The sequence below is a fragment of the Triticum aestivum genome, chromosome 2A (genome assembly GCF_018294505.1).
Source record: "Triticum aestivum cultivar Chinese Spring chromosome 2A, IWGSC CS RefSeq v2.1, whole genome shotgun sequence".
Classification (NCBI taxonomy): Eukaryota; Viridiplantae; Streptophyta; class Magnoliopsida; order Poales; family Poaceae; genus Triticum; species Triticum aestivum.
The window spans coordinates 730274411-730295216 of record NC_057797.1 but is presented as its reverse complement, the minus strand read 5'-3'; the positions used below and the strand labels follow the sequence as shown (position 1 = coordinate 730295216).

Genomic DNA, 20806 nt, shown 5'->3' with positions numbered 1-20806 from the left:
TTCAAAGAATATGGGAGACGGCAATGAAACAGAAAGGCCTTGGTCAGGAGGTGGATGTTTCAAACAAAAGAAAGGAAAATTTTGGAAGAAAATCTTATGATGATATCCTATCTCTCATTCCGACAATTCCCTTAAACAAGAGGTCAACTATTCGATCTCTAGCCAAGGCACTAGGTGTAAGCCCTACTACACTATACAAGAAGTTCAAGTTGAATAAGATAAGGAGACACTCCAACAGGGTAAAGCCGGTACTGACAGAGAAAAATAAGAGAGATAGGGTGGATTTTTGCCTCTCTATGATAGATGAGGCAACATTAGGAGATGTAAGCCCAAGTTTCAGGAGTATGCATAATATTGTTCACATTGACGAAAAATGGTTCTCCATGACCAAGAGAAAGAGGAACTACTATCTGCTGCCTGACGAAGAGGACCCGGAAAGACCTGTCAAAAACTCGATTGGAAAAGTGATGTTTCTCACAGCGGTAGCAAGACCACGGTTTGATGAAGATGGGAGCATGACATTCTCTGGAAAAATTGGGGTATGGCCATTCGTGAGAGTGACTGCAGCAGCAAAAAAAAGCAAGAACAGGGAAAAAGGGACATTGGAAACAAAGCCTGTCATAGTGACGAGGGATGTGATGAGAGAGTACATTATACAGAAGGTTGTGCCAGCGATTCAAGCATTGTGGCCTGCAGATGATGATGGACAACCCATTTTTATCCAGCAAGATAACGCGAGAACACATATCCTACCTAATGATCAAGCATTCGCAGAATCTGTGGACGAAAGTGGCCTGGACATCAGAATAATGTATCAGCCTCCAAATTCTCCGGACATGAACGCCCTGGACCTTGGGTTCTTCAGCTCGATTCAGTCGCTAACAGACTGCAAAAGTCCGAAAACTATTCCAGAGCTGATTAAAGGTGTTCAAGAGGAGTTCGATGGATATGAAGTTTCAAAACTTAACAGAGTATTCATAACTCTGCAGACTTGCATGGTTGAAGTAATGAAGAATGGTGGAGCCAATAAATACAAAATCCCGCACATGAACAAGGATAGGCTAGAAAGGCTACAACTGCTACCGCCCAGGATCTCAGTTCCTCCCGAAGTGTATGCAATGGCACTAGAGATGCTTGGACGCTGATCCTACTCCAGTTTGTTGTGTAATCTGTGTGTACTTGTTGTGTATTCTACTCCAGTTTGTTGTAGTACTTGTGTATTCCATGCTTACAAGCAAAGGAGTATGTGTTTATGTGTGAACTTGAGGTCTATAATTATTGTTGCCACAGACTATATTGTGCTATATATAGCTATATACTCCAGCTTATACTTGGACTACTTGCTGTATATTGGAATATATACTCCAGTATTTATGGTTGAAAAAGAAGAGAACTGAATCACTTGCTATAGATAGATTGATACCCCAGTACTCCTAGCAAGTTGCAAAACACTCCAACTAGGAGTATATTCTTTACTTGTTTGATAGGAGTATATATTCTCTGCAGCAAAGAATATACACTCATAGGAAGTTTTAGATGTACTCCTAGATGCAAACTGAGATGCCAAGCTCTTTACTGAATTTTTACTCCAAAAATAGGAGTATCATGCTTGCTTAACTGAAATTTTATTCAATGTACTGTTGGCGAACTACTCCAGAAAAATTCATGTCGATCAACTCTTTCGGTTGGGTTAAATTATGGAGAATTTCTAACGAGATCGCATATTTAGCACAAGATATTTAAATTATGGAGTATTTCATTCAGTTGAGTAAAAGGGCAACTACTCCATCTATAGTAAGTAGATTACCTGAACTTTGGACGGTTCATACCCATTCCAGAAGATATACTCCACCACATCTGTTAATCTGCAAGGCAAATTAGGTGGAGAGGATCAAGTGGTGAACACTAAAGTGGCCTGGACATCATTTGTCTTTGCTTGATTTTCATCCATACACACACAATCTTTCTCCTTCACTTTTATTTCTCCAAAACAGAGGTAGAGTTGTTTTTTGTTTTTTGCAGAAGCAGAGTTTGATGTGACTTACAAGTTTGTACTGTATCATCATCATATTTGTTGCTTTCAGAAGACACTTAATTTGATAACTGCCTCATCTTAGTACACACACATACAAGCAAAGCTAGCTACTCCCCTGCATTTGATTACTGAGGTGTCAATCAGTGCATGTTATGTGCGTGTGGGAGGCCGGCATGTCACTGTCGTTGTAGCACAAGGAGCCGCACCATTTGACAGATCCCTCCATCCATCATGCTTGTGAATCTGATGCTCTGAATCATATCCATGACCAGATGCATTTAACTGAAGGTGAGGTGCGAAGAGCAGAATACAGACTACAGAGGATGAACTAGATGCATTTAACTGCAGCGGCTGCGGTAAATCCTCACCTCGGAGACGAGCTTCCTGCTCTGCTCTGCGATGGTTGTACGGCTCGAAGAAGGGCCCATCCGCCCCTCCCCCTCCCAGCACCCCCGCCGTTGATGCTGAGGAGGAAGAGGAGCGGGAGGGTAACGGCGATGTGGGCATCGCCTGAAGCAGCAGATCCGGGCGGACGACCGGCAGCAGCAGCTCCGGGCCGGCAACCAGCAGAAGCAGCTCCGTCGCGCCGTCTTGATAGTCCACGCCGCAGATCGAGCACCGCCACTGCAGATCAGAGAGCCAGAGGGGGAAAATCGCATTTTTAACGATGGAGTTGTTCTGTAGAGCGCCGGCGATGCGCGCGAGGGAGAGGGCGCTGACGACGCACGCGAGGGAGAAGCTCGGGGAGAGGCGGCGTGGGCGAGAGAGGGCGAGGGAGAAGCTCGGGGAGAGGCGGCGCCGGCGATGCGGGCGAGCGTGCGTCAGAGAGGGAGGGATGTGGGCGAGTGTGTGTGAGGGAGGGGATGCGAATGTTTCGCTACCATGTTCGCGGCCGACACGGGGGTAAAAATGGAAAACACCATTCTCGTGCGCGACCGAGCGAGTGTGCACATGATTTCGCTCCACGACTTACAAAAGTGAACGGAGGGAGTACATGATTTTCTTTCCTTGTCTTAGTATATGTTAAAGAAAATAAGGGCGTCTCCAACACCGACTCTCAAACCACCCACAGCTGTCCTGACCGCATGATTCAAACGTGTTTTGTCATCTAACGTGGTTCTCAATCGGTCCGTTGGGCGGTTTGGTCACACTTTTCTGCAAACAGGAGACAAACAGCGGCTGCGTGGGGGGGGGTCCGCATCTGACTAAGCCGACCCGTCAAAATCCTTTTTTTCGCGCTCACGCGCATTCCTGTCTGAAGCCAGTTCATGCTGCCACAGAGCGGACGCGACCGCTCACTCGACCCGGCATTGAATCAGCTCGCCGGCCTAGATTGCTGCCCGCTGATCGCCCGTTGTGTGCACGCCTTTTGTCCGCATTGAAACACCGTATGTCTGACCGCCTACCTTCATTAAATCGGCTGTGTGCAAAGGAACCTACTACGGCGCCCCGAGCATCACCTGTTCTTTCCTGTGTCGGCGAGCACTAAACACCTCTCTGGCTGGCTCCTCGCATTCGCCTGCTATATAAAAATGTCTAGACGCCGGGCAAGAGCCACACCTCGCCCTCTGATCTCTCAACCTCCTCCTTGTACAACACCCGCCATGGCCTCCGGCGAATAGAAGAAGGAGTTCTCCGGCATTGCAGCTGCCTGGGTTGCCTGACGAGACAGCCAAATACATGATAGCTTGCCGGTAAACCCTCCGGATCTGGGGCCGCCACCATCACCATCGCCACCCCCTCCTCGCCCGTCCAGGCTGGACAACGTCATCTCCCTGCAAATCTGCCACGGGCAATGGCAGCAACGCGTCAGGCAGGTGGGGAAAGAAGCCATGTCGGAGGAGGCTGGCACGTTCACAGCCATCATGGATAGCGAGGAAAAGTAGATCATGGGAAGCCTCCGCCGCTTGGGTCCCGTGAAGGCCACCGCCACCGCGTCGTCGGGTTACACAACCGGTGTCTTGCCCGGTGAGGAGGGGCGTAGACCACGACGACCGTCATACCCATCCCGAGAAGCAACCCTGATCCGTGCTTCACGAAGCGGATGGAGGCTATTCTTCCCCTCTCACTGAAGCATATCCCTCTAGGGCATCCGGCGGTCCGATGAGCGGGCTGCCGGTCATAGGAAAGACACGTCGTGGGAGTGGTGATCCGCCGCGGCTGGTCGTAGACTAGTATTACCGCGGAGCAGTATAGTTTAGCTTAGTTAATTAAACTATACCTGAAATGTAAATGTTTTCGCCCAGTTCAAATGAAAATCATACGGTTTGCATGTAATTCGTCAAGTTTGTTTGAAGAGTGTTTGATATGTATGCGGACAACATTGGATGGCCGGCTCCCGCATCCGTCTTCACGGACTGGTCTCCCTGTCCGCGGACGGATGCGGTGTCTGGTTTACGGGTCAGCGTTGGATATTCCCTAATGAAGCGTTCGGATACCATCCACGCTGCTCAAAACGGCTTCAAGTCAAGCACTATGGTTGAAAACAGCGCAGATTCCCCAATTTTCTTTGAGAAAGCGGAGTCGATTGCTCTATTCACTTTTGCGTCTTTCCTGTTTATATTTGGTTTTCGTTCTGTTTTACTCAATTAACCGAGAGATGTATGGATTTTCTATTCGGTTCCCCTCACTAATGGGATCAACCCCCTTCTTCAAGCAACCGCGGGAGCTCCCCGACGTATTGATGAGGTTCCGTAAAATGAAATTATATTACACAAATAGCGATGGGATACCATGTGTAATAATGGGATGTGTCGAAGTCGACCATGATACATTAGAGTCAAACCCAGAACAAACAAGACTATATGGACAATACACGAGTGAATAACCAAAAACTATCGCATATGGGGCAACCTTACCCTAGAGCTACCACTTATATTTTTTTTTTTTGCCGAAACCTGCCAAATTTTCAGTAGTTATTGATAAAAACTATTGATTTGAGTTAGGTATCGATTGTGGCGTTTCAAACTTGTTTATCACAGGGCCCCATGTTCGTTCCCGCGAGACATCGCCAACCTGATGGCTGTTAATGACGGCGCGCGGTCGCTTAGTCGCTCGGTCGGTCGTTGTCTAGTCAAAGGCCGACCCTCTCGCCCTCTCCTATCTCGTAGCCAACCCTCTCTTCCCTAGGTGACGGCAGCCATGGCGGATGTGAATCCCAACGATGATGCTAACGTGGTGGGGGGTTAATGATAGTGGCGACGGTGTCGACGGCGAGTTCTCGGAGGTCTAACTTAACACAATTCATTCTTAGGTAGATGTCAACACAAGTAGCAGCATAATTCCCCATGTAAGATTGAAGATCATAGCATTTCATAGTACACCAATTTTGATATATCCAACATATAGGAACTACAAACTAAACAAGTGAGTTGAATCATCCATACACAAAAGAAGAACATCAACGACAAGATTCGACCAGTATTGTACATTACAAATTGTTCTTTTTCTTGCGAAATATACATTTCAAATTGTTGTACAAGAACAAACTATCATGGACAAGAAATATACAAGTATAACAAACTTTTTGACGGAAATCTTCGAATAGAAGTCCAATGGTGTTGTTGATACCCTAGATGTACTTCAGGAGATGCGAAGCTCCAGGATGGTATTTCTTGTGGGATAGAGCGAACTAGAAGGACAGACTGGAAGCAAGAAGAAAAGCGGTATCAATGGTCCGAATGAATCATTTTGCTTGCCACGTTATTTGTCTATGTTAAAATCAATAATTGTATATTAGGCTACCCCACACTAAGAACAGGTATACGGCTCCGATGTACAATGACATTAGGCACATATATCAAATCTTATACAAGACGATTAGATGAAAAAACAATATACACTAACAGAATTACCAATCTTGATGCGGATCCACAACCCACAGTCCACGTGCCCCCGCTCCTTCGTGTCACCAATCCCCTCCCTCTTAGAGCATCTACAATCGCATATAACAAATATGACCTCTCAAACGCCCGCGGACCCGCTCGGGCGTGTTCGCAGGCAGTGACCGGATACTCCTCATGTTAACATAGCTGCATCTGCACATCTCATACTAGATTCCAAAATTTATATAAAAACAAGCAAGCTTAAAAACCTACATACTACGTAGCTACTCCTTGTCGGAGATGTCAACAATCTCCGTGCCCGGCTTCGGGTGCATGGGCGGCAGCTGCAGCTCCGGATGCTCTGCTCCGACCTCCTCTTCCTTTATCTCTGTGTCGAGTTCGGCAAAGAGCGTGTCGGACACCGCATGGTCCCGCTGAAGGAACTGTCGGTTGGCCTCCACACATGCCTAATCCTGGATGGACTCCAGGATGGCCTGCTGCTCCGTCATCTCGACGGCTTAGGCGACGGCCTAGGATCCCCATATCTGTCTCAAATTTGGGCTGGATATAAGGGGTACTTGTCAGCCCGAGCATTTGACGCCCGTTCGAGGCTCCCGTCTGGATCAGATTATTACTTGCAACACCGAACCTTCAGCCCTTGTTTAGTTGCACTGTATATTCCCAGTACTGGAGTATATTGTTGGAATATTAGGCAAGTTCATGATTAATTCCAGTAAATAATTCATGACTAGAAGAGATACTAGCATGCAATAATCTAGCAAACGAGAAGAACAGCAAGACATGCATAACAGCAGCAAACACGTAACAATAGCTGTAGAAACAGACATGAACAAAGGATGTTGAACGTACTGATCGTTAGCTATTATGGGTGCGACAGTGTTGATGACGATGTTGGCGACGATCTGCTGCTGACGGCGATGAATACGACGATGAGTAGCACCGCCCGACTTGGACGGAAGACGACCCGTGATGACGAATTTGAGCAGTCGCGCACAGCGCTTCCCAAAAACCTAATTCGTCCTCTCCCGGTGCAGGATCGCAAAGACGAACGGTTCCGGAGACCTGCTCTCCCACACGCTGATGCACGCCGGCGTTTGGGATGGAGTAGACTATGATGGCGACGCAAGTTGTGAGATGAGGCAAAACCCTAGGTGTTTTTCGGTGTGTCTCTGGCCGCAGCCGGTAGCTGTATATATATTAGGACCAGAGGCGGTATTGTGTCGCGACCACAATCCCAAACCGACTCGGTTTCTAATTCGTATACTTACCTGACAAGAAATCAAAAACTTATCTGCCAAGACATAAAAAATAAAACGGCAAAAGGAAGTTGCGCTCCTGCAAGGAGACGGACCGGATTCCGGCGGACCATTCACGCGCATGTCGCATGTACGCGCCGCCCCGCCCCGCCCCGGCCAGGCCAGGCGAGGCGAGCGAGCGCGCGCGTGTGGTTTTCCCTTTCTCTTCTCACACACCACTTAGAGTGGTGGAGAGAACCCACTATATAAAGAGGTCCAACTCTTCTTCAACTTCCAAGGTGGGACTAAACTTAGCACCACCACTTGCCATTTTACACATGGGCTTTGAGATTTCAGAAATTGCTATGGGCCTAGCCCATTAATTCTAACAATCCCCCACCAGATCTCAAATACCCATTTAGAGATTTGTCTTCTCTCACCACTTGTTTAATATACCAGTGTTTCAGCAGAGACTGTTAAGTTGAACTTCTGCCTAGAACTTTAAGCTACATCCATTCACAACTTGACAATGGACTATGCCTTGAATTGCTAGTTTTGTGTGAACAAGTTTCACTCAAAGTCTTAACCAGTACCTGACCGCCAGTAGGCTATCCCGCGGTTTGGAGCTTATACATCATACTCCCTGGTCTCTTCGTGAGTTTATTAGAGATCACCCAAATCTCATAGACTGCAACGTTTACAGTCAGAACTCATATAGGTGTGTTCTTTCAAGACTGCTCTGTAGGACAGCATCTTTGCTAATTATAGCCAATAGAACCACATTAAGGCATGTTGCCGACCTGCCTTACAGATCTGAGCCTTACAGCTCAAAGAGTTTTGCATCTTCACTAGGAGACGATCATAAGTTATTACTCTCCTCAGTTAACCAATAGCTTGTTCTTCCCAGATCCTAATTCACGGGATCTCCGATCACAAAGGTTGGGTTACTACTATGGTGTAACATCTATGGGTCTCATACCCATCTCCCTCGATGCAATATCTATCACATTTCGTGATAGTCCCTTTGTAAAGGGATCTGCCAGGTTTTTGTTTGTTTGTATATACGTAACAGTTATTACTCCGGAGTTTCTCAACTTCTTGACAGACTTCAAACGTCTTTTCACGTGTCTTGATGACTTTGCATTATCTTTAGAATTGTTCACTTTAGCGATAACCGTTTGGTTATCACAATTCATAAGAATAGCCGGTACAGGTTTTTCAACAACCGGCAAGTCCATCAAGAGCTCACGCAGCCATTCTGCCTCAACAGTAGCTGTGTCCAAAGCAGTTAATTCTGCTTCCATAGTTGACCTCGTCAATATGGTTTGCTTACAAGACCTCCATGACACTGCGCCACCACCATGAGTAAATACATACCCACTTGTTGCGTAAAGTACATCAACATCGGAGATCCAATTTGAATCACTATATCCTTCTAGCACAGCAGGATGCCCTGAATAAGTAATTCCGTAACTCATAGTACCTCTGAGATAGCGCAAGACCCTTTCTAGTGCATGCCAATGATCATCACCCGGGTTGGACATGAACCTACTCAGTTTGCTCACAGCAAAAGAGATATCTGGTCTTGCAGCGCTAGCTAAGTACATGAGTGAACCGACAATTTGAGAGTATCTTAATTGTTCTCTCGTTTCTTTCTTGTTCTTTCTGAGTGTCACGCTGGGATCATAAGGTGTTGGAGAAGGCTTGCTATCCATAAAACCGAATCGGTTCAAGACCTTCTCAACATAGTGAGATTGCGTTAATGTAATCCCACTCTCATCCTTAATAAGTTTGATGTTTAGAATTACATCGGCTTCTCCCAGATCTTTCATGTCAAAACTTTTTGATAGAAAAGACTTGACCTCATTAATTGCATTAATGTTTGTACCAAAGATCAGTATGTCGTCCACATACAAACATAATATGACACTATTGCCCCCACCATGGCGATAGTAAACACACCTATCAGCCTCGTTAATGACAAATCCTGCAGAAGTCAAAGTTCTTTCAAACTTCTCATGCCATTGCTTAGGTGCCTGTTTCAGACCATACAAAGATCTTAACAACTTGCACACCTTTCTCTCTTCACCCTTTACCACAAACCCGTCAGGCTGATCCATATAGATCTCCTCTTCCAACTCTCCATTAAGAAAAGTTGTCTTTACATCCATTTGATGAATGATAAGACCATAAGAGGCAGCCAAGGAAAGTAACACTCGAATGGTGGTCATTCTAACAACGGGTGAATAGGTGTCAAAGTAATCTTCGCCTTCTTTCTGAGTGTAGCCCTTGGCCACTAGCCGCGCCTTGTACTTATCAATAGTACCATCAGGCTTTAGCTTCTTTTTGAACACCCACTTACAGCCCACAGGTTTACAACCATATGGTCTATCGGTTAGTTCTCAAGTTCCATTAGAAAGAATTGAGTCCATCTCATTATGAACAACTTCTTTCCAATCATCTACATTCGGAGATGCATATGCTTCTGCAATCGTCTTGGGTGTGTCATCCACAAGGTATACAATGAAATTATCACCAAAGGATTTTGCAATCCTTTGTCTCTTGTTCCTTCTAGGAACTTCATTGTTATCCTTCTCAAGGACTTCCTCATGTGATTGTTCGAAATATTCATCAGTTGTACTAGATTTAGGAATTATATCAGAAGAAAATCTAGCAATGCTATGCATATCTTTCATAGGAAATATGTTCTCAAAAAATGTTGCATCACGAGATTCCATTATAGTATCAACATGCATATCAGGTACTTCAGATTTTACCACTAAAAACCTATAAGCAATGCTCCGTTGAGCATACCCTAGAAAGACACAATCCACTGTCTTTGGTCCAAGTTTGCGTTTCTTAGGAATAGGAATATTGACCTTTGCCAAACATCCCCAAGTGCGCAAATAAGAAAGTGATGGTTTTCTCCCAACCCACTCCTCATAAGGGGTTTTCTCTTTATTATTGTTGGGAACTCTATTCAGGACATGACATGAAGTCAATAGAGCCTCCCCCCACCATGCCTTAGATAAACCAGCAGTGTCTAACATGGCATTCACCAAGTCAGTCAATGTGCGGTTTTTCCTCTCAGCCACTCCATTTGATTGAGGTGAATAGGGAGGCGTCCTCTCATAAATAATACCATGTTCCTCACAAAATTCATCAAAAACTTTTGGAAAATACTCTCCACCACGATCGAACCTAAGACGCTTGATCTTTCTCTCTAGTTGATTTTCAACTTCAGCTTTATAGATTTTAAAGTAGTCTAATGCTTCATCTTTAGTTTGCAACAAATAAACATAGCAAAATCTAGTCGCATCATCAATCAAAGTCATGAAATATCTCTTTCCACCTTTTGTCAACACACCATTCATCTCACAAAGATCAGAATGTATGAGTTCTAGAGGTGCCAAGTTTCTCTCCTCGGCAGCCTTATGAGGCTTTCGAGGTTGCTTAGATTGCACACAACTATGGCACTTAGAACCTTTGGCAACTGTGAAGTTCGAAATTAAACTCATGCTGGATAGCCGAGACATTAAACCAAAATTAATATGACATAAACGAGAGTGCCAAATACTTGCATCATCATTAACACTAGCACAAATTTGGTTTATTGACTTATTGTAAAAATCTGAAAGAGAAAAGCGGAACAAGCCTCCGCACTCATAGCCTTTTTCTATAAATTGTCCAAATCTTGACACGATTACTTTATTGGACTCTAAAACTACCTTAAAACCATCTCGACATAGAAGGGAGCCGCTAACTAGATTCTTGTTCATAGTAGGGACATGATGCACATTCCTTAGTTGCACGATCTTTCCCGAAGTAAACTTCAGATCCACCGTGCCAATGCCACGAACAGAAGCATGTGACCCATTCCCCATTAGGACGGAAGAATCCCTTGCGACCTGATAAGAAGTAAACAGGGAGATGTCAGCACACACATGAACGTTAGCACCCGAATCAATCCACCACGAAGATGATTGAAATACTGAAAGCACAATAGGTAAATTACCATACCCATCAGTATTGCTAGCGGTCACCATGTTGACAGTCTTGGAGCTTGTTTTCCCTCTGCGGTCTGCACGTTCAGGGCATTCCTTGTAAAAGTGTCCAGGCTTCCCACAGGCGTAGCACTCTAGCTCAGCCTTGTTGAACTTCTTCTTCTTGAAGGTAGTAGTCTTGTTAGGCTTGTTGGAAACAGGTTTGTTCTTCCCTTTGTTCTTGTTCTGTGGGTACCTCTGCACCATGTTAGCAGTAGGCTGAACCTCACCTCCTTTTTCAGTGGTATCTTTAGCCCGAGCTTTTTCTTCAACATCAAGAGATGCAATCAGATTTTCAACTGATATCTCCTGTCTCTTATGCTTCAGAGTTGTGGCGAAATTCCTCCATGAAGGAGGCAACTTTGCAATCATGCACCCAGCCACGAATTTGTCGGGTAGAACACATTTAAGGAGTTCAAGTTCCTTCACAATGCACTGTATCTCATGAGCTTGTTCAACCACAGAACGGTTATTCACCATCTTGTAGTCATGAAAACTCTCCATGATGTACAGTTCACTGCCTGCATCTGTTGCACCGAATTTTGCATTCAATGCATCCCACAGAATTTTTCCGTCGTTTATGTGCATGTACACGTCACACAGACGGTCAGCAAGAACACTCAGAATGCATCCCACAAACATAGTATTGGCTTCCTGGAATTTTCTTCGATCTTCGTCGGTCATTCCCTCTGGAGCACCAACACTAGCGTGGAAAACTTTCAGAGCAGTAAGCCAGAGCGTGGTCTTCACCTGCCACCTCTTAAAGTGCACACCGGTAAACTTATCCGGCCTCAGTGCATCAGCGAATCCAGCCATAGTTAACTCAGGAAATTGCCTATAATTAGGTTTTTGGACTGTTGGAATATTAGGCAAGTTCATGATTAATTCCAGTAAATAATTCATGATTAGAAGAGATACTAGCATGCAATAATCTAGCAAACGAGAAGAACAGCAAGACATGCATAACAACAGCAAACACGTAACAATAGCTGTAGAAACAGACATGAACAAAGGATGTTGGACGTACTGATCGTTAGCTATTATGGGTGCGACAGTGTTGATGACGATGTTGGCGACGATCTGCTGCTGACGGCGATGAATACGACGATGAGTAGCACCGCCCGACTTGGACGGAAGACGACCCGTGATGACGAATTTGAGCAGTCGCGCACAGCGCTTCCCAAAAATCTAATTCGTCCTCTCCCGGTGTAGGATCGCAAAGACGAACGGTTCCGGAGACCTGCTCTCCCACGCGCCGGCGTTTGGGATGGAGTAGACTATGATGGCGGCGCAAGTTGTGAGATGAGGCAAAACCCTAGGTGTTTTTCGGTGTGTCTCTGGCCGCAGCCGGTAGCTGTATATATATTAGGACCTGAGGCGGTATTGTGTCGCGACCACAATTCCAAACCGACTCGGTTTCTAATTCGTATACTTACCGGACAAGAAATCAAAAACTTGTCTGTCAAGACATAAAAAATAAAACGGCAAAAGGAAGCTGCGCTCCTGCAAGGACAAGGACAAGGACCCGGCCAGGCGAGGCAAGCAAGCGCACGCGTGTGGTTTTCCCTTTCTCTTCTCACACACCACTTAGAGTGGTGGAGAGAACCCACTATATAAAGAAGTCCAACTCTTCTTCAACTTCCAAGGTGGGACTAAACTTAGCACCACCACTTGCCATTTTACATATGGGCTTTAAGATTTCAGAAATTGCTATGGGCCTAGCCCATTAATTCTAACATATATAACAGCAGCAGCCAATCATTGATTCAACAGCTTGGTGCGTACATGGAGTATCTCGAGTTCCAGGCATAGACGTACGTGCATGTCGAGTATAAAAGCTCACCCGTACGTGTTGCTTAGACGCAACACACCATACCATATCCGAACGACCGAACGATTTGGCAGTGCCTCTGGTACTACGACTACGAGAGGTACTCCGTACCACACTCCTTGTTCAGACCCCGAGACGATCACTTCCACGAGCTAGTACTCATCAGCATTGTATGGAGCGACCAAGATGGCGGAAAGCGACTGACCAGTTCAGCTCAGCCCACGGTTCAGGAGTCCCTTCACTTCTTTCCGGCGGGCGAGGCACATGTGTATGCATGCATGCATGCGGCGGCGCACGGCAACCGAACGTGGAACATGCGATCATAATTCCAGGAGGACTACTGCTCCGCCTGTGCCGGGGCATTTTTCACTGTTCTGAGAAAACTTTAGCACAAAATAAACTCCATACAAAACTATTTGAAGATTTGATCCTTTTCAGAAACGCCACAGGTTGTGGTGTTACTGCACTATATAAAAACGCCAAACACGCCCGCCCGTGTTGCTGGACTGGTCGAGACGCTACATTGCAGGGCAGAAACGCCAAAGTTTGTGGCGTTGTTGAAACGCCAAAGGGGGTGGTGTTGCTGCCCAAATATGAAACACCATTGCTTGTGGCGTTTCAAGTAGCTTGTTCACATTTGCCACTTATTTATGTAGGGGAGCAATGCAGGCTAGCTTGGCGTTTTCAAATAGAGAAAAAATGTCACGGCTTGTGGCGTTATCAAAAGAGTTAGATTGTGAAATAGTATTTTGAAGGAATTCGTTTTCTGCTAAGATTTGCTGAGAAGGTCAAAACAGTGAAAAAGGCCGTGTGCCGGGCGATGACATTGTCTACTGGTTTTGTCAGTTTTTCCGTTACTGTAAACGTATGGGTACACTTCCTTAGTTTAGATCGATGGTGGCATGGTGCTCAAGTCGTCAACCACTACACGGAAAATTTGCGCGTACCTTCGTCTTTTCAAGCTGGATTTCTATCTAGTTTTATGGCTGCGAGGTGACTGAAGCAAACTGAACGAGACAGTATTTCCCGTTTTCTTTATTCTTCTCGTTGTTTAGCACCCATCAGCAGGCCATCATTGGATGCTGCAGGGCATGCACGGCCGGTTGTTAAGCTTGGACATATGATTAGGTGATGGCTCTCTTTCTTTCGCATCCTAACCAACCCATTAGACAGAGCCGTCAACCAAGTGATGATAAAGAGAAGTGCACGTACGGCCAGCGAACCGAATGACCACGGCGTGTAACGGAGCTAAACAGCGGAGAATAGAACAACCTCGGGATGGGGCTAGTGTTATTATGGGGGCATGTCTTCATGTTTCAAATTATCACAGCCTTCTGCTCTGCACAACCTTAACAACATTCGTGGATTTATCTTTGATGTCCATTTGCGTGCGCGTGGGCACTCGTATGTGCATCATTGTCTTTTTTTTAGAAAAGGAGGATGACCCCCGGCCTCTGCATCTGGGAGGTGCATAAGACCACTTTATTAATTATTCTTGAGGACCTTACAAAATATTACAACAATATGTCTGAATCCACCATCTTGGCAACATATGCCACTACTCCTATCCAAAATGATGAAGGGGTGCTAGCTGGACCACTACCCAAACCACTCACCTAAGCCTAACATCAAAAGCCGGAAGCCGAAACTCATTCGGAGGCCCCAGCCGAGCCACATACCGGATCTGGGGCACAATCCGGTCAGACGCACTCGTGTGTCGTCGCCGCCATCTTCCACAGGTCTTCAGGTCATATTGAGGCTTCTACCTTGTCTGGCCACTCAGCCATCGACGTCACCATGACGCCAGACAGCAACCTCCTCCTGCGCGAGCCCATCTCCGCACATCGGACGCCGAGTCTCCACAGCGCCATGCCATCGATCTCCGCCGCCATTAAAGTGTGAGATGAAACACCGCATCAGTATCCTTGCCACGTCCATTTCTTTTTCCCCTCTTGTCTAAAGGATCGTTATCTCAGAATCAGGCCAGTGATTCAGCGAACATTGCCTACTAGTACTACAGATCAAACAAAAGGAGTTATCTTTTGCAGGCACAAAACCCTTAACTAGTAGTACACATATCTGGGGTTCATTCGGTTTGGAGAAAATCAAAACGTAGGAATTTGGAATAGTATAGGAATTTGGTAGGATGGCACTTGCCATCTTCAGGATTTGACTTGCCTCGTTTCTACGCGCAAAATGAGTTTTGAGTGAATGTGTAGTTTCCTCCAAAAACACAGGAAATGAGTAGTATTTCTATGAAATTCCTGTACGCATTTCTTACAAACCGAATGCTTATATAGAAAAATTTCCTCCGGAATCCTTGTTCCTACGTTTTTCCTACAAAAATCCTTCAAACCGAAGGAGGCCCTGGTATGTACAGTAGATAGCATATGCTCACAAGTTTTATACTTTATTTCCTGATATTATTATCCATGGATCTGACATAAAGCGCCGAAAGAATAAGAAAAGGAGAGTGAGAGAGGCCTTTACGGTCTGCACCTTTTTCATGTTTGTGCCAACGAAGCAGGAAAAAAAGGGGACAGGTACAGAAATAAATATGTATTCTTGACTGAAAAATAAACAAATAGAGTAATGTGTAATGGTGCGTGCATGAAAAAGCAGAGTTCCTGCTTTAAGAGTGAGGACAAAGTGTCATTTGTCTTGATGCACTTCTCGCTGTATCGCATTTGAAGCTTAGCCTCCACAATATCTAAACGATTAGTTTCTTCTTAACACCTAAACGACTAGTTTTGACACGTAACAACGTAGTACGAGTTCATCCTTGTTTAATGCCAGATTGCCACTAATAATATAGGTTGCATCTACTAACTCATGAACTTGTTCTGTTGCGACTGCGATGGTCAGATAATTGTAGCAAAATTTATCCCTTCTTGAGAAAATACGTCAAGTACCAGTGTGTCGGATGAGCCAGAATGGTCCTGAGATGGCATGCAGCAAATTAATATTTAACAGCATGTTTGGATTACATGACTATAAATTTTTTTTGCAGATGAGGCAAAAGTATATCCTTTGGTTTGTTAATTAAGAAGAGACTGGGCATTAAACCTTGTATACATTACTATTTTCTGTTGTTCAGTCATTTTGTTGTGAACAACCCCTGTGGGATGTGGTTGAACAATGCATGATAAGAGCTAGAAGATACGATTTTCATGATGTAGCAAGTTTTTAAATTCCAAAATGATTTAATCGTGCTTGCATATCCATATTCCTCCCCCCTTTTTTTTATGAGCCTTCACACAACAGAGAGGTCCTCTTCCCCGGTCTCGCATTAGTTTAGTGTGGGAACGGAACAAAAGTTAATACACCAAGGAGATTTACTACATGATTTGATGCATGTATCTAGGCTTATCAAGCCAATAATAAGCTAAGGTTCCACACGGCACCGGTGCTTCCATAGATGCTCTACGTGTCAAGTATACACACGACATTTACGCAGTTGAGGTAATCGTCGTTTGCTTACTTAATTAATCACCGTATGCAGGTAGCTGGTGGCCCGTGAGTGAAGTGCAACTGATGACTCCATGTAATACACGCATGCATATGCTTGTCGTGGTGTGGCATATGGGAGCATGTGGCTGACTCTGCAACAATGTCATATGGTACCACATTGCATATGACTTCACCGAAAGAATATAAACAAGTAAGGATTTGCATACGACTTAAAAGCCATCTTGATGATACTGTATGTCTGTATCACCTTCACTTTCAGATGAGCTGGGTAGCATACATGATGCAACGATCGAGCAGCTAGAAGAGCTTGGGCGGTCTAATCCGAAGAACATGGGTTTGTGAGTGACGCGCCAATCATCAGAAGGAGCAGTACTTGTACTTGTACTTCCTCCATAAACTAATATAAGGGTGTTTAAATAACTATTTTAGTTATCTAAATGCTCTTATATTAGTTTACAGAGGGAGTACTTGATAGTCACGTACCTACGGTCAGTACAACCAAGGCAGTTGATATATACTGTAGCACTTTCATTTCCAGTTATACATGTCGACCGAGCAGTTAGGCGTGATCTAAACGCTCTCATATTTTACGGAGGAAGTAGAAGTTTGAACAATCTAGTCCGGAGAAGAAGGTGGGTTGAGTTGGTGACGTGCACGGGGCGGCGCCAATCATGAGAAGGAGCAAGGAGAAGTACTTGTACTTGACACTCACGGCTGGTACAACTAGACGCCCGGAAGGACCGATGCGGCGATGCCGATGCCGATGTGCATGCACCCGGCCGGCCAGTCACGCGTGTACATACTGTATACGACCGGTATCCTACACTGTACACATGTACAGTGAGAGTAAGACGGCCGTCTACCTCTCGAACGCATTGTTCACGCACATGCACCGGTGTGATCGTTATCTCGAGATTAGACGGGACGCCGGACGCACGGATTTGGGTTGGAACAGTCGATCAGTCCACGGGACGCCGTGATCATCGGCCCCGCTGCGGCTGGGATTCCCTGCATGTGCAGGCGACGGCCCCGCGCCGTGACACGTACCTACCTTTTTTTTTATATCAGTACAGACACAAGCGCTCATATACACGCGCATACACTCACCCCTATGAACGCACACACGCACACCCTATCTCTATAAGCACCTATGAGAGACTGAACCGGCATATCATCTTGAGATTTGCGAAGCCACCGTAGGCGCCTACCTGCCCGCCGGTCGACCGATCAAGCCCGCGTAGTACTACTGTACTCCCTTTGTTTCTAAATATATCTTCATAGAGATTTCACTATGAACTACTTACGAGGCAGAATGAAGGAATTTAGAGGGTGCTTGGATACGTTTTAGTCTCATGACTAAAAGTAGTGGGACTAAAACTTGCTAGCCTCATCCATGCTTGGATAGAAATATTAAAGAGACTAAAATCAAGTTAATGATCATTTATTATCCTCCAGACCCTCCAATCCAGAACTCGCATGTCTTAAAGGAGAGGAGTTAAATGAGAAGAGAGAGGACTAATCCACATTTAGTAGGGGTACCCCTAACTAAAATGTTTTAGTCTCAAGACTTGTTTTAGCCCCTCTTTAGTCAGGGGTGCTTAAAACTTTAACCTCTTAAAGAGACTACATTTAGTCAGACTAAAATAAGTCCCTTGGATCCAAGCACCCTCTTACACTTTAAAATGCATCTGCATATATCCGTGTATTGTCCATAGTAAAATTTTTACGAAGACTTATTATTTAGAAACGAATGGAATACTTTAGCCTGTCGCAGGATGCCAGTGTGCTGGTCAGTCAATCGACGGGAAATGATGGTCGGTGAGTTTCAGCTGACTCGGCGACTGGTTGCACTGCATGCAGGAGGTTCGTCGTCTGACACGCCTGTTCTTTTGTCCTGTTTTTACTACTTATTCGCCACGCACGCGCAGGAAGGAGCGAGGTGGGAGGAGACAGGGAGCCGCGTGAGTTTCAGAATCGTCAGACAGACCCTGCGTGGCTTCAGCCGAGCTCTTTGTCCCGTTCTGTCCGATAGAAAATGCATTCAAGATTGGACTGGGAATCAGCGCCAATATCTGCACGCAGAGGCATGTAAAAACAACAGACTCCATGAACAGTTTGTGTGTTACGGTTGCCTCACTACGTGGCGCCGCCGTGTTTCACCCGATCTCTGACGCTGGATCGGTAGATAAGAATAGCGTATGGCTGGCGCCTGGCCGGTGTGTAGATCTGAACCTTATTCGTTCAGTCAAGTCACCTGGTCGCCCTACAGGACAAGAGGTTGAGATTCTGGCATACATGCTCGCCGTTGCATGTCCTGTTTTTACTTGCCATGAGCACGTGCATGAGTTCCTAATCAACATGTAATGTGAGGTTTCGTTCGGATTGCACGCATGAAAATGCCTAAAACCAGTCCACCTGTCCGCTGGTCGCCGCCGGCAACGTGGCGCGGCCGTGCAAGCAAACCTTGCAGATAATTGTAGTCCTGCTAGCGTGACACTTGTTTTCAAGCTAATTCTCTGGATAGCTAGCCTGCTAATGTTTTCTTTAAAGAGAGTGCTTGACTTGGGATTTCATTAACGAAATCAATGTCTTTATCTTCAAAGTTCATGCCAATGATTAAATTTCGGAAAAGCAGGCTAATGATTAACGGCATGACAAGTTTCGCCACGTCACATGTCGAAGACATGCATGAATCACGAACGATAACAAATTCCATGCACAACAAGAACAATCGATCAATCTTTATTAGTTAATTAATTTACTCGTATGCCTCGGCAAGGAGTTGCGCAGACGAGTAGAATGGTTATTACACAGAGAAAACAATCCCAAAAAAATGTCGCCTTCTTCAATCAGTTACTAGCTAGTACCATCACATACTGTACCACCCAGCTCAAGTATGTGCGTGTCCGATTGCCGGCATTACGCAGCGCAGAGGAGCACGCCGGCCTTTCGGATCAGCGTTTCGGCGCTTGCTGTGCGTACTCCTCCGGGGGACCGTGTCTGTCACCAGCTGCTGCCGTTGCGCGCGGCAGAAACTGGGTGTGCTCTGTCGCCAGATCCTTCGATGCCGCGGCGCGCGCGCTCACGGGAAGGCCATCTCCTGCAGCAGCGGCCGCGGCGGCAGAAGGTGGAGCGGCGGGGCTCCTCGGAGTGGGACGACGAAGAGACGCGGCGGAGGACGTCGCGGAGGCGGTGCTCGTCGCAGGGGAGCGCGACGGGGCCGGAGGCGCCGGACGGGAAGCCGTACTCCTCCTCCGCCTGCCGGAGCAGCTCCAGGAAAGCCGGGTGGCTCAGGTGCGCCAGCCGCACCATGAACCGCGCGCCCTCCGCGCAGACCGCGGCGTGCCCCGACGGAACCGTAGCGGAGGTGGAGCGGCGGGCCCGCCACCGGCGCACGGCGCGGCGCAGCCACGCTACCGACGGGATCGTGATGACGTTGCACATGTTGCGTTGCCTTTCTTGGCTCCGGCGAGCGACCGGGGGTGCGTTGGTTCGCTTGCTGCTGCTAGCTCTCAGCTGGCAGGGACTCGGCACTTGGCAGACTTGGAGCATAATTGGTTTGCTGCCAAAAATTGGCAATGCCAATGTTTGGCATTGTGTCAAATATTGGCAATTATTTGGTTGGCTACGAGTTGTTTTGCCTCTCTCACATAAAGTTGCTAACAGTTGGCAAGTCTCGGTATTGCCAATAATAGGCAGTGCCAACATTTGGCAAGCTAAATATTGGTAGCAAACCAATTATGCTCTTGGTTGCGAGGTGCGCGATGTGGGTGGTGGAGTGGAAGAGCGGGACGGGGAGGGGATATATATAGCGCTGGCCGCTGGGGCTTTGGTTCAGTGTCATCTTGGGGTTGGCGCAAACTGCAGGGATGGCACCGCGATGAGATCGAGACGACATGACACCGGGATGAGATCGGCAGGCATCCACTGCCAAGCTGGGGCAGTCCGTGCAGCCCAACCCAGCGCACCGCAGCTTGCACGCGTCGGCTCCTGCCCCCGATCAGGTAGGACATGAGCAATCTCTTAGCGCACCCAGCACAAAAGGCTCCCCCTAATTCCTGGGATTAATCAGGCATGTTCGAGTTCGTTCCTGAGCAATTGATTTGCATATGTTGCACATCGAAATGGAGCACGTGGTTCCTGTGCCATGCGAGGCCACACATGGTTTTCTGTACTGAAACTACATGGCTTTCGCTCCTTGGCTTAGTATATGTTCATAAGGCCATCTCCAACGTGGGCTGTCAAACAACTCACAACCGTTTGAACTGTGCCCGGACGTGTTTCGCTTTCATGGTGGGTTCTAGTACCGCCCGACGCGAGAGGCAGAGGGCAAGGAAGATGGGGGC

General features: G+C 46.4%; 1 protein-coding gene across 1 annotated transcript; it reads right to left on the bottom strand.

The window, feature by feature from the left end:
* Window positions 1–19175: 19175 nt before the first annotated feature.
* LOC123186269 (uncharacterized) lies at window positions 19176–20225 on the bottom strand. Its single transcript, XM_044598051.1, has one exon. It carries the CDS (start codon window positions 20166–20168, stop codon window positions 19464–19466), a length of 705 nt encoding a protein of 234 aa, XP_044453986.1. The 5' UTR covers window positions 20169–20225; the 3' UTR covers window positions 19176–19463.
* Window positions 20226–20806: the final 581 nt, after the last annotated feature.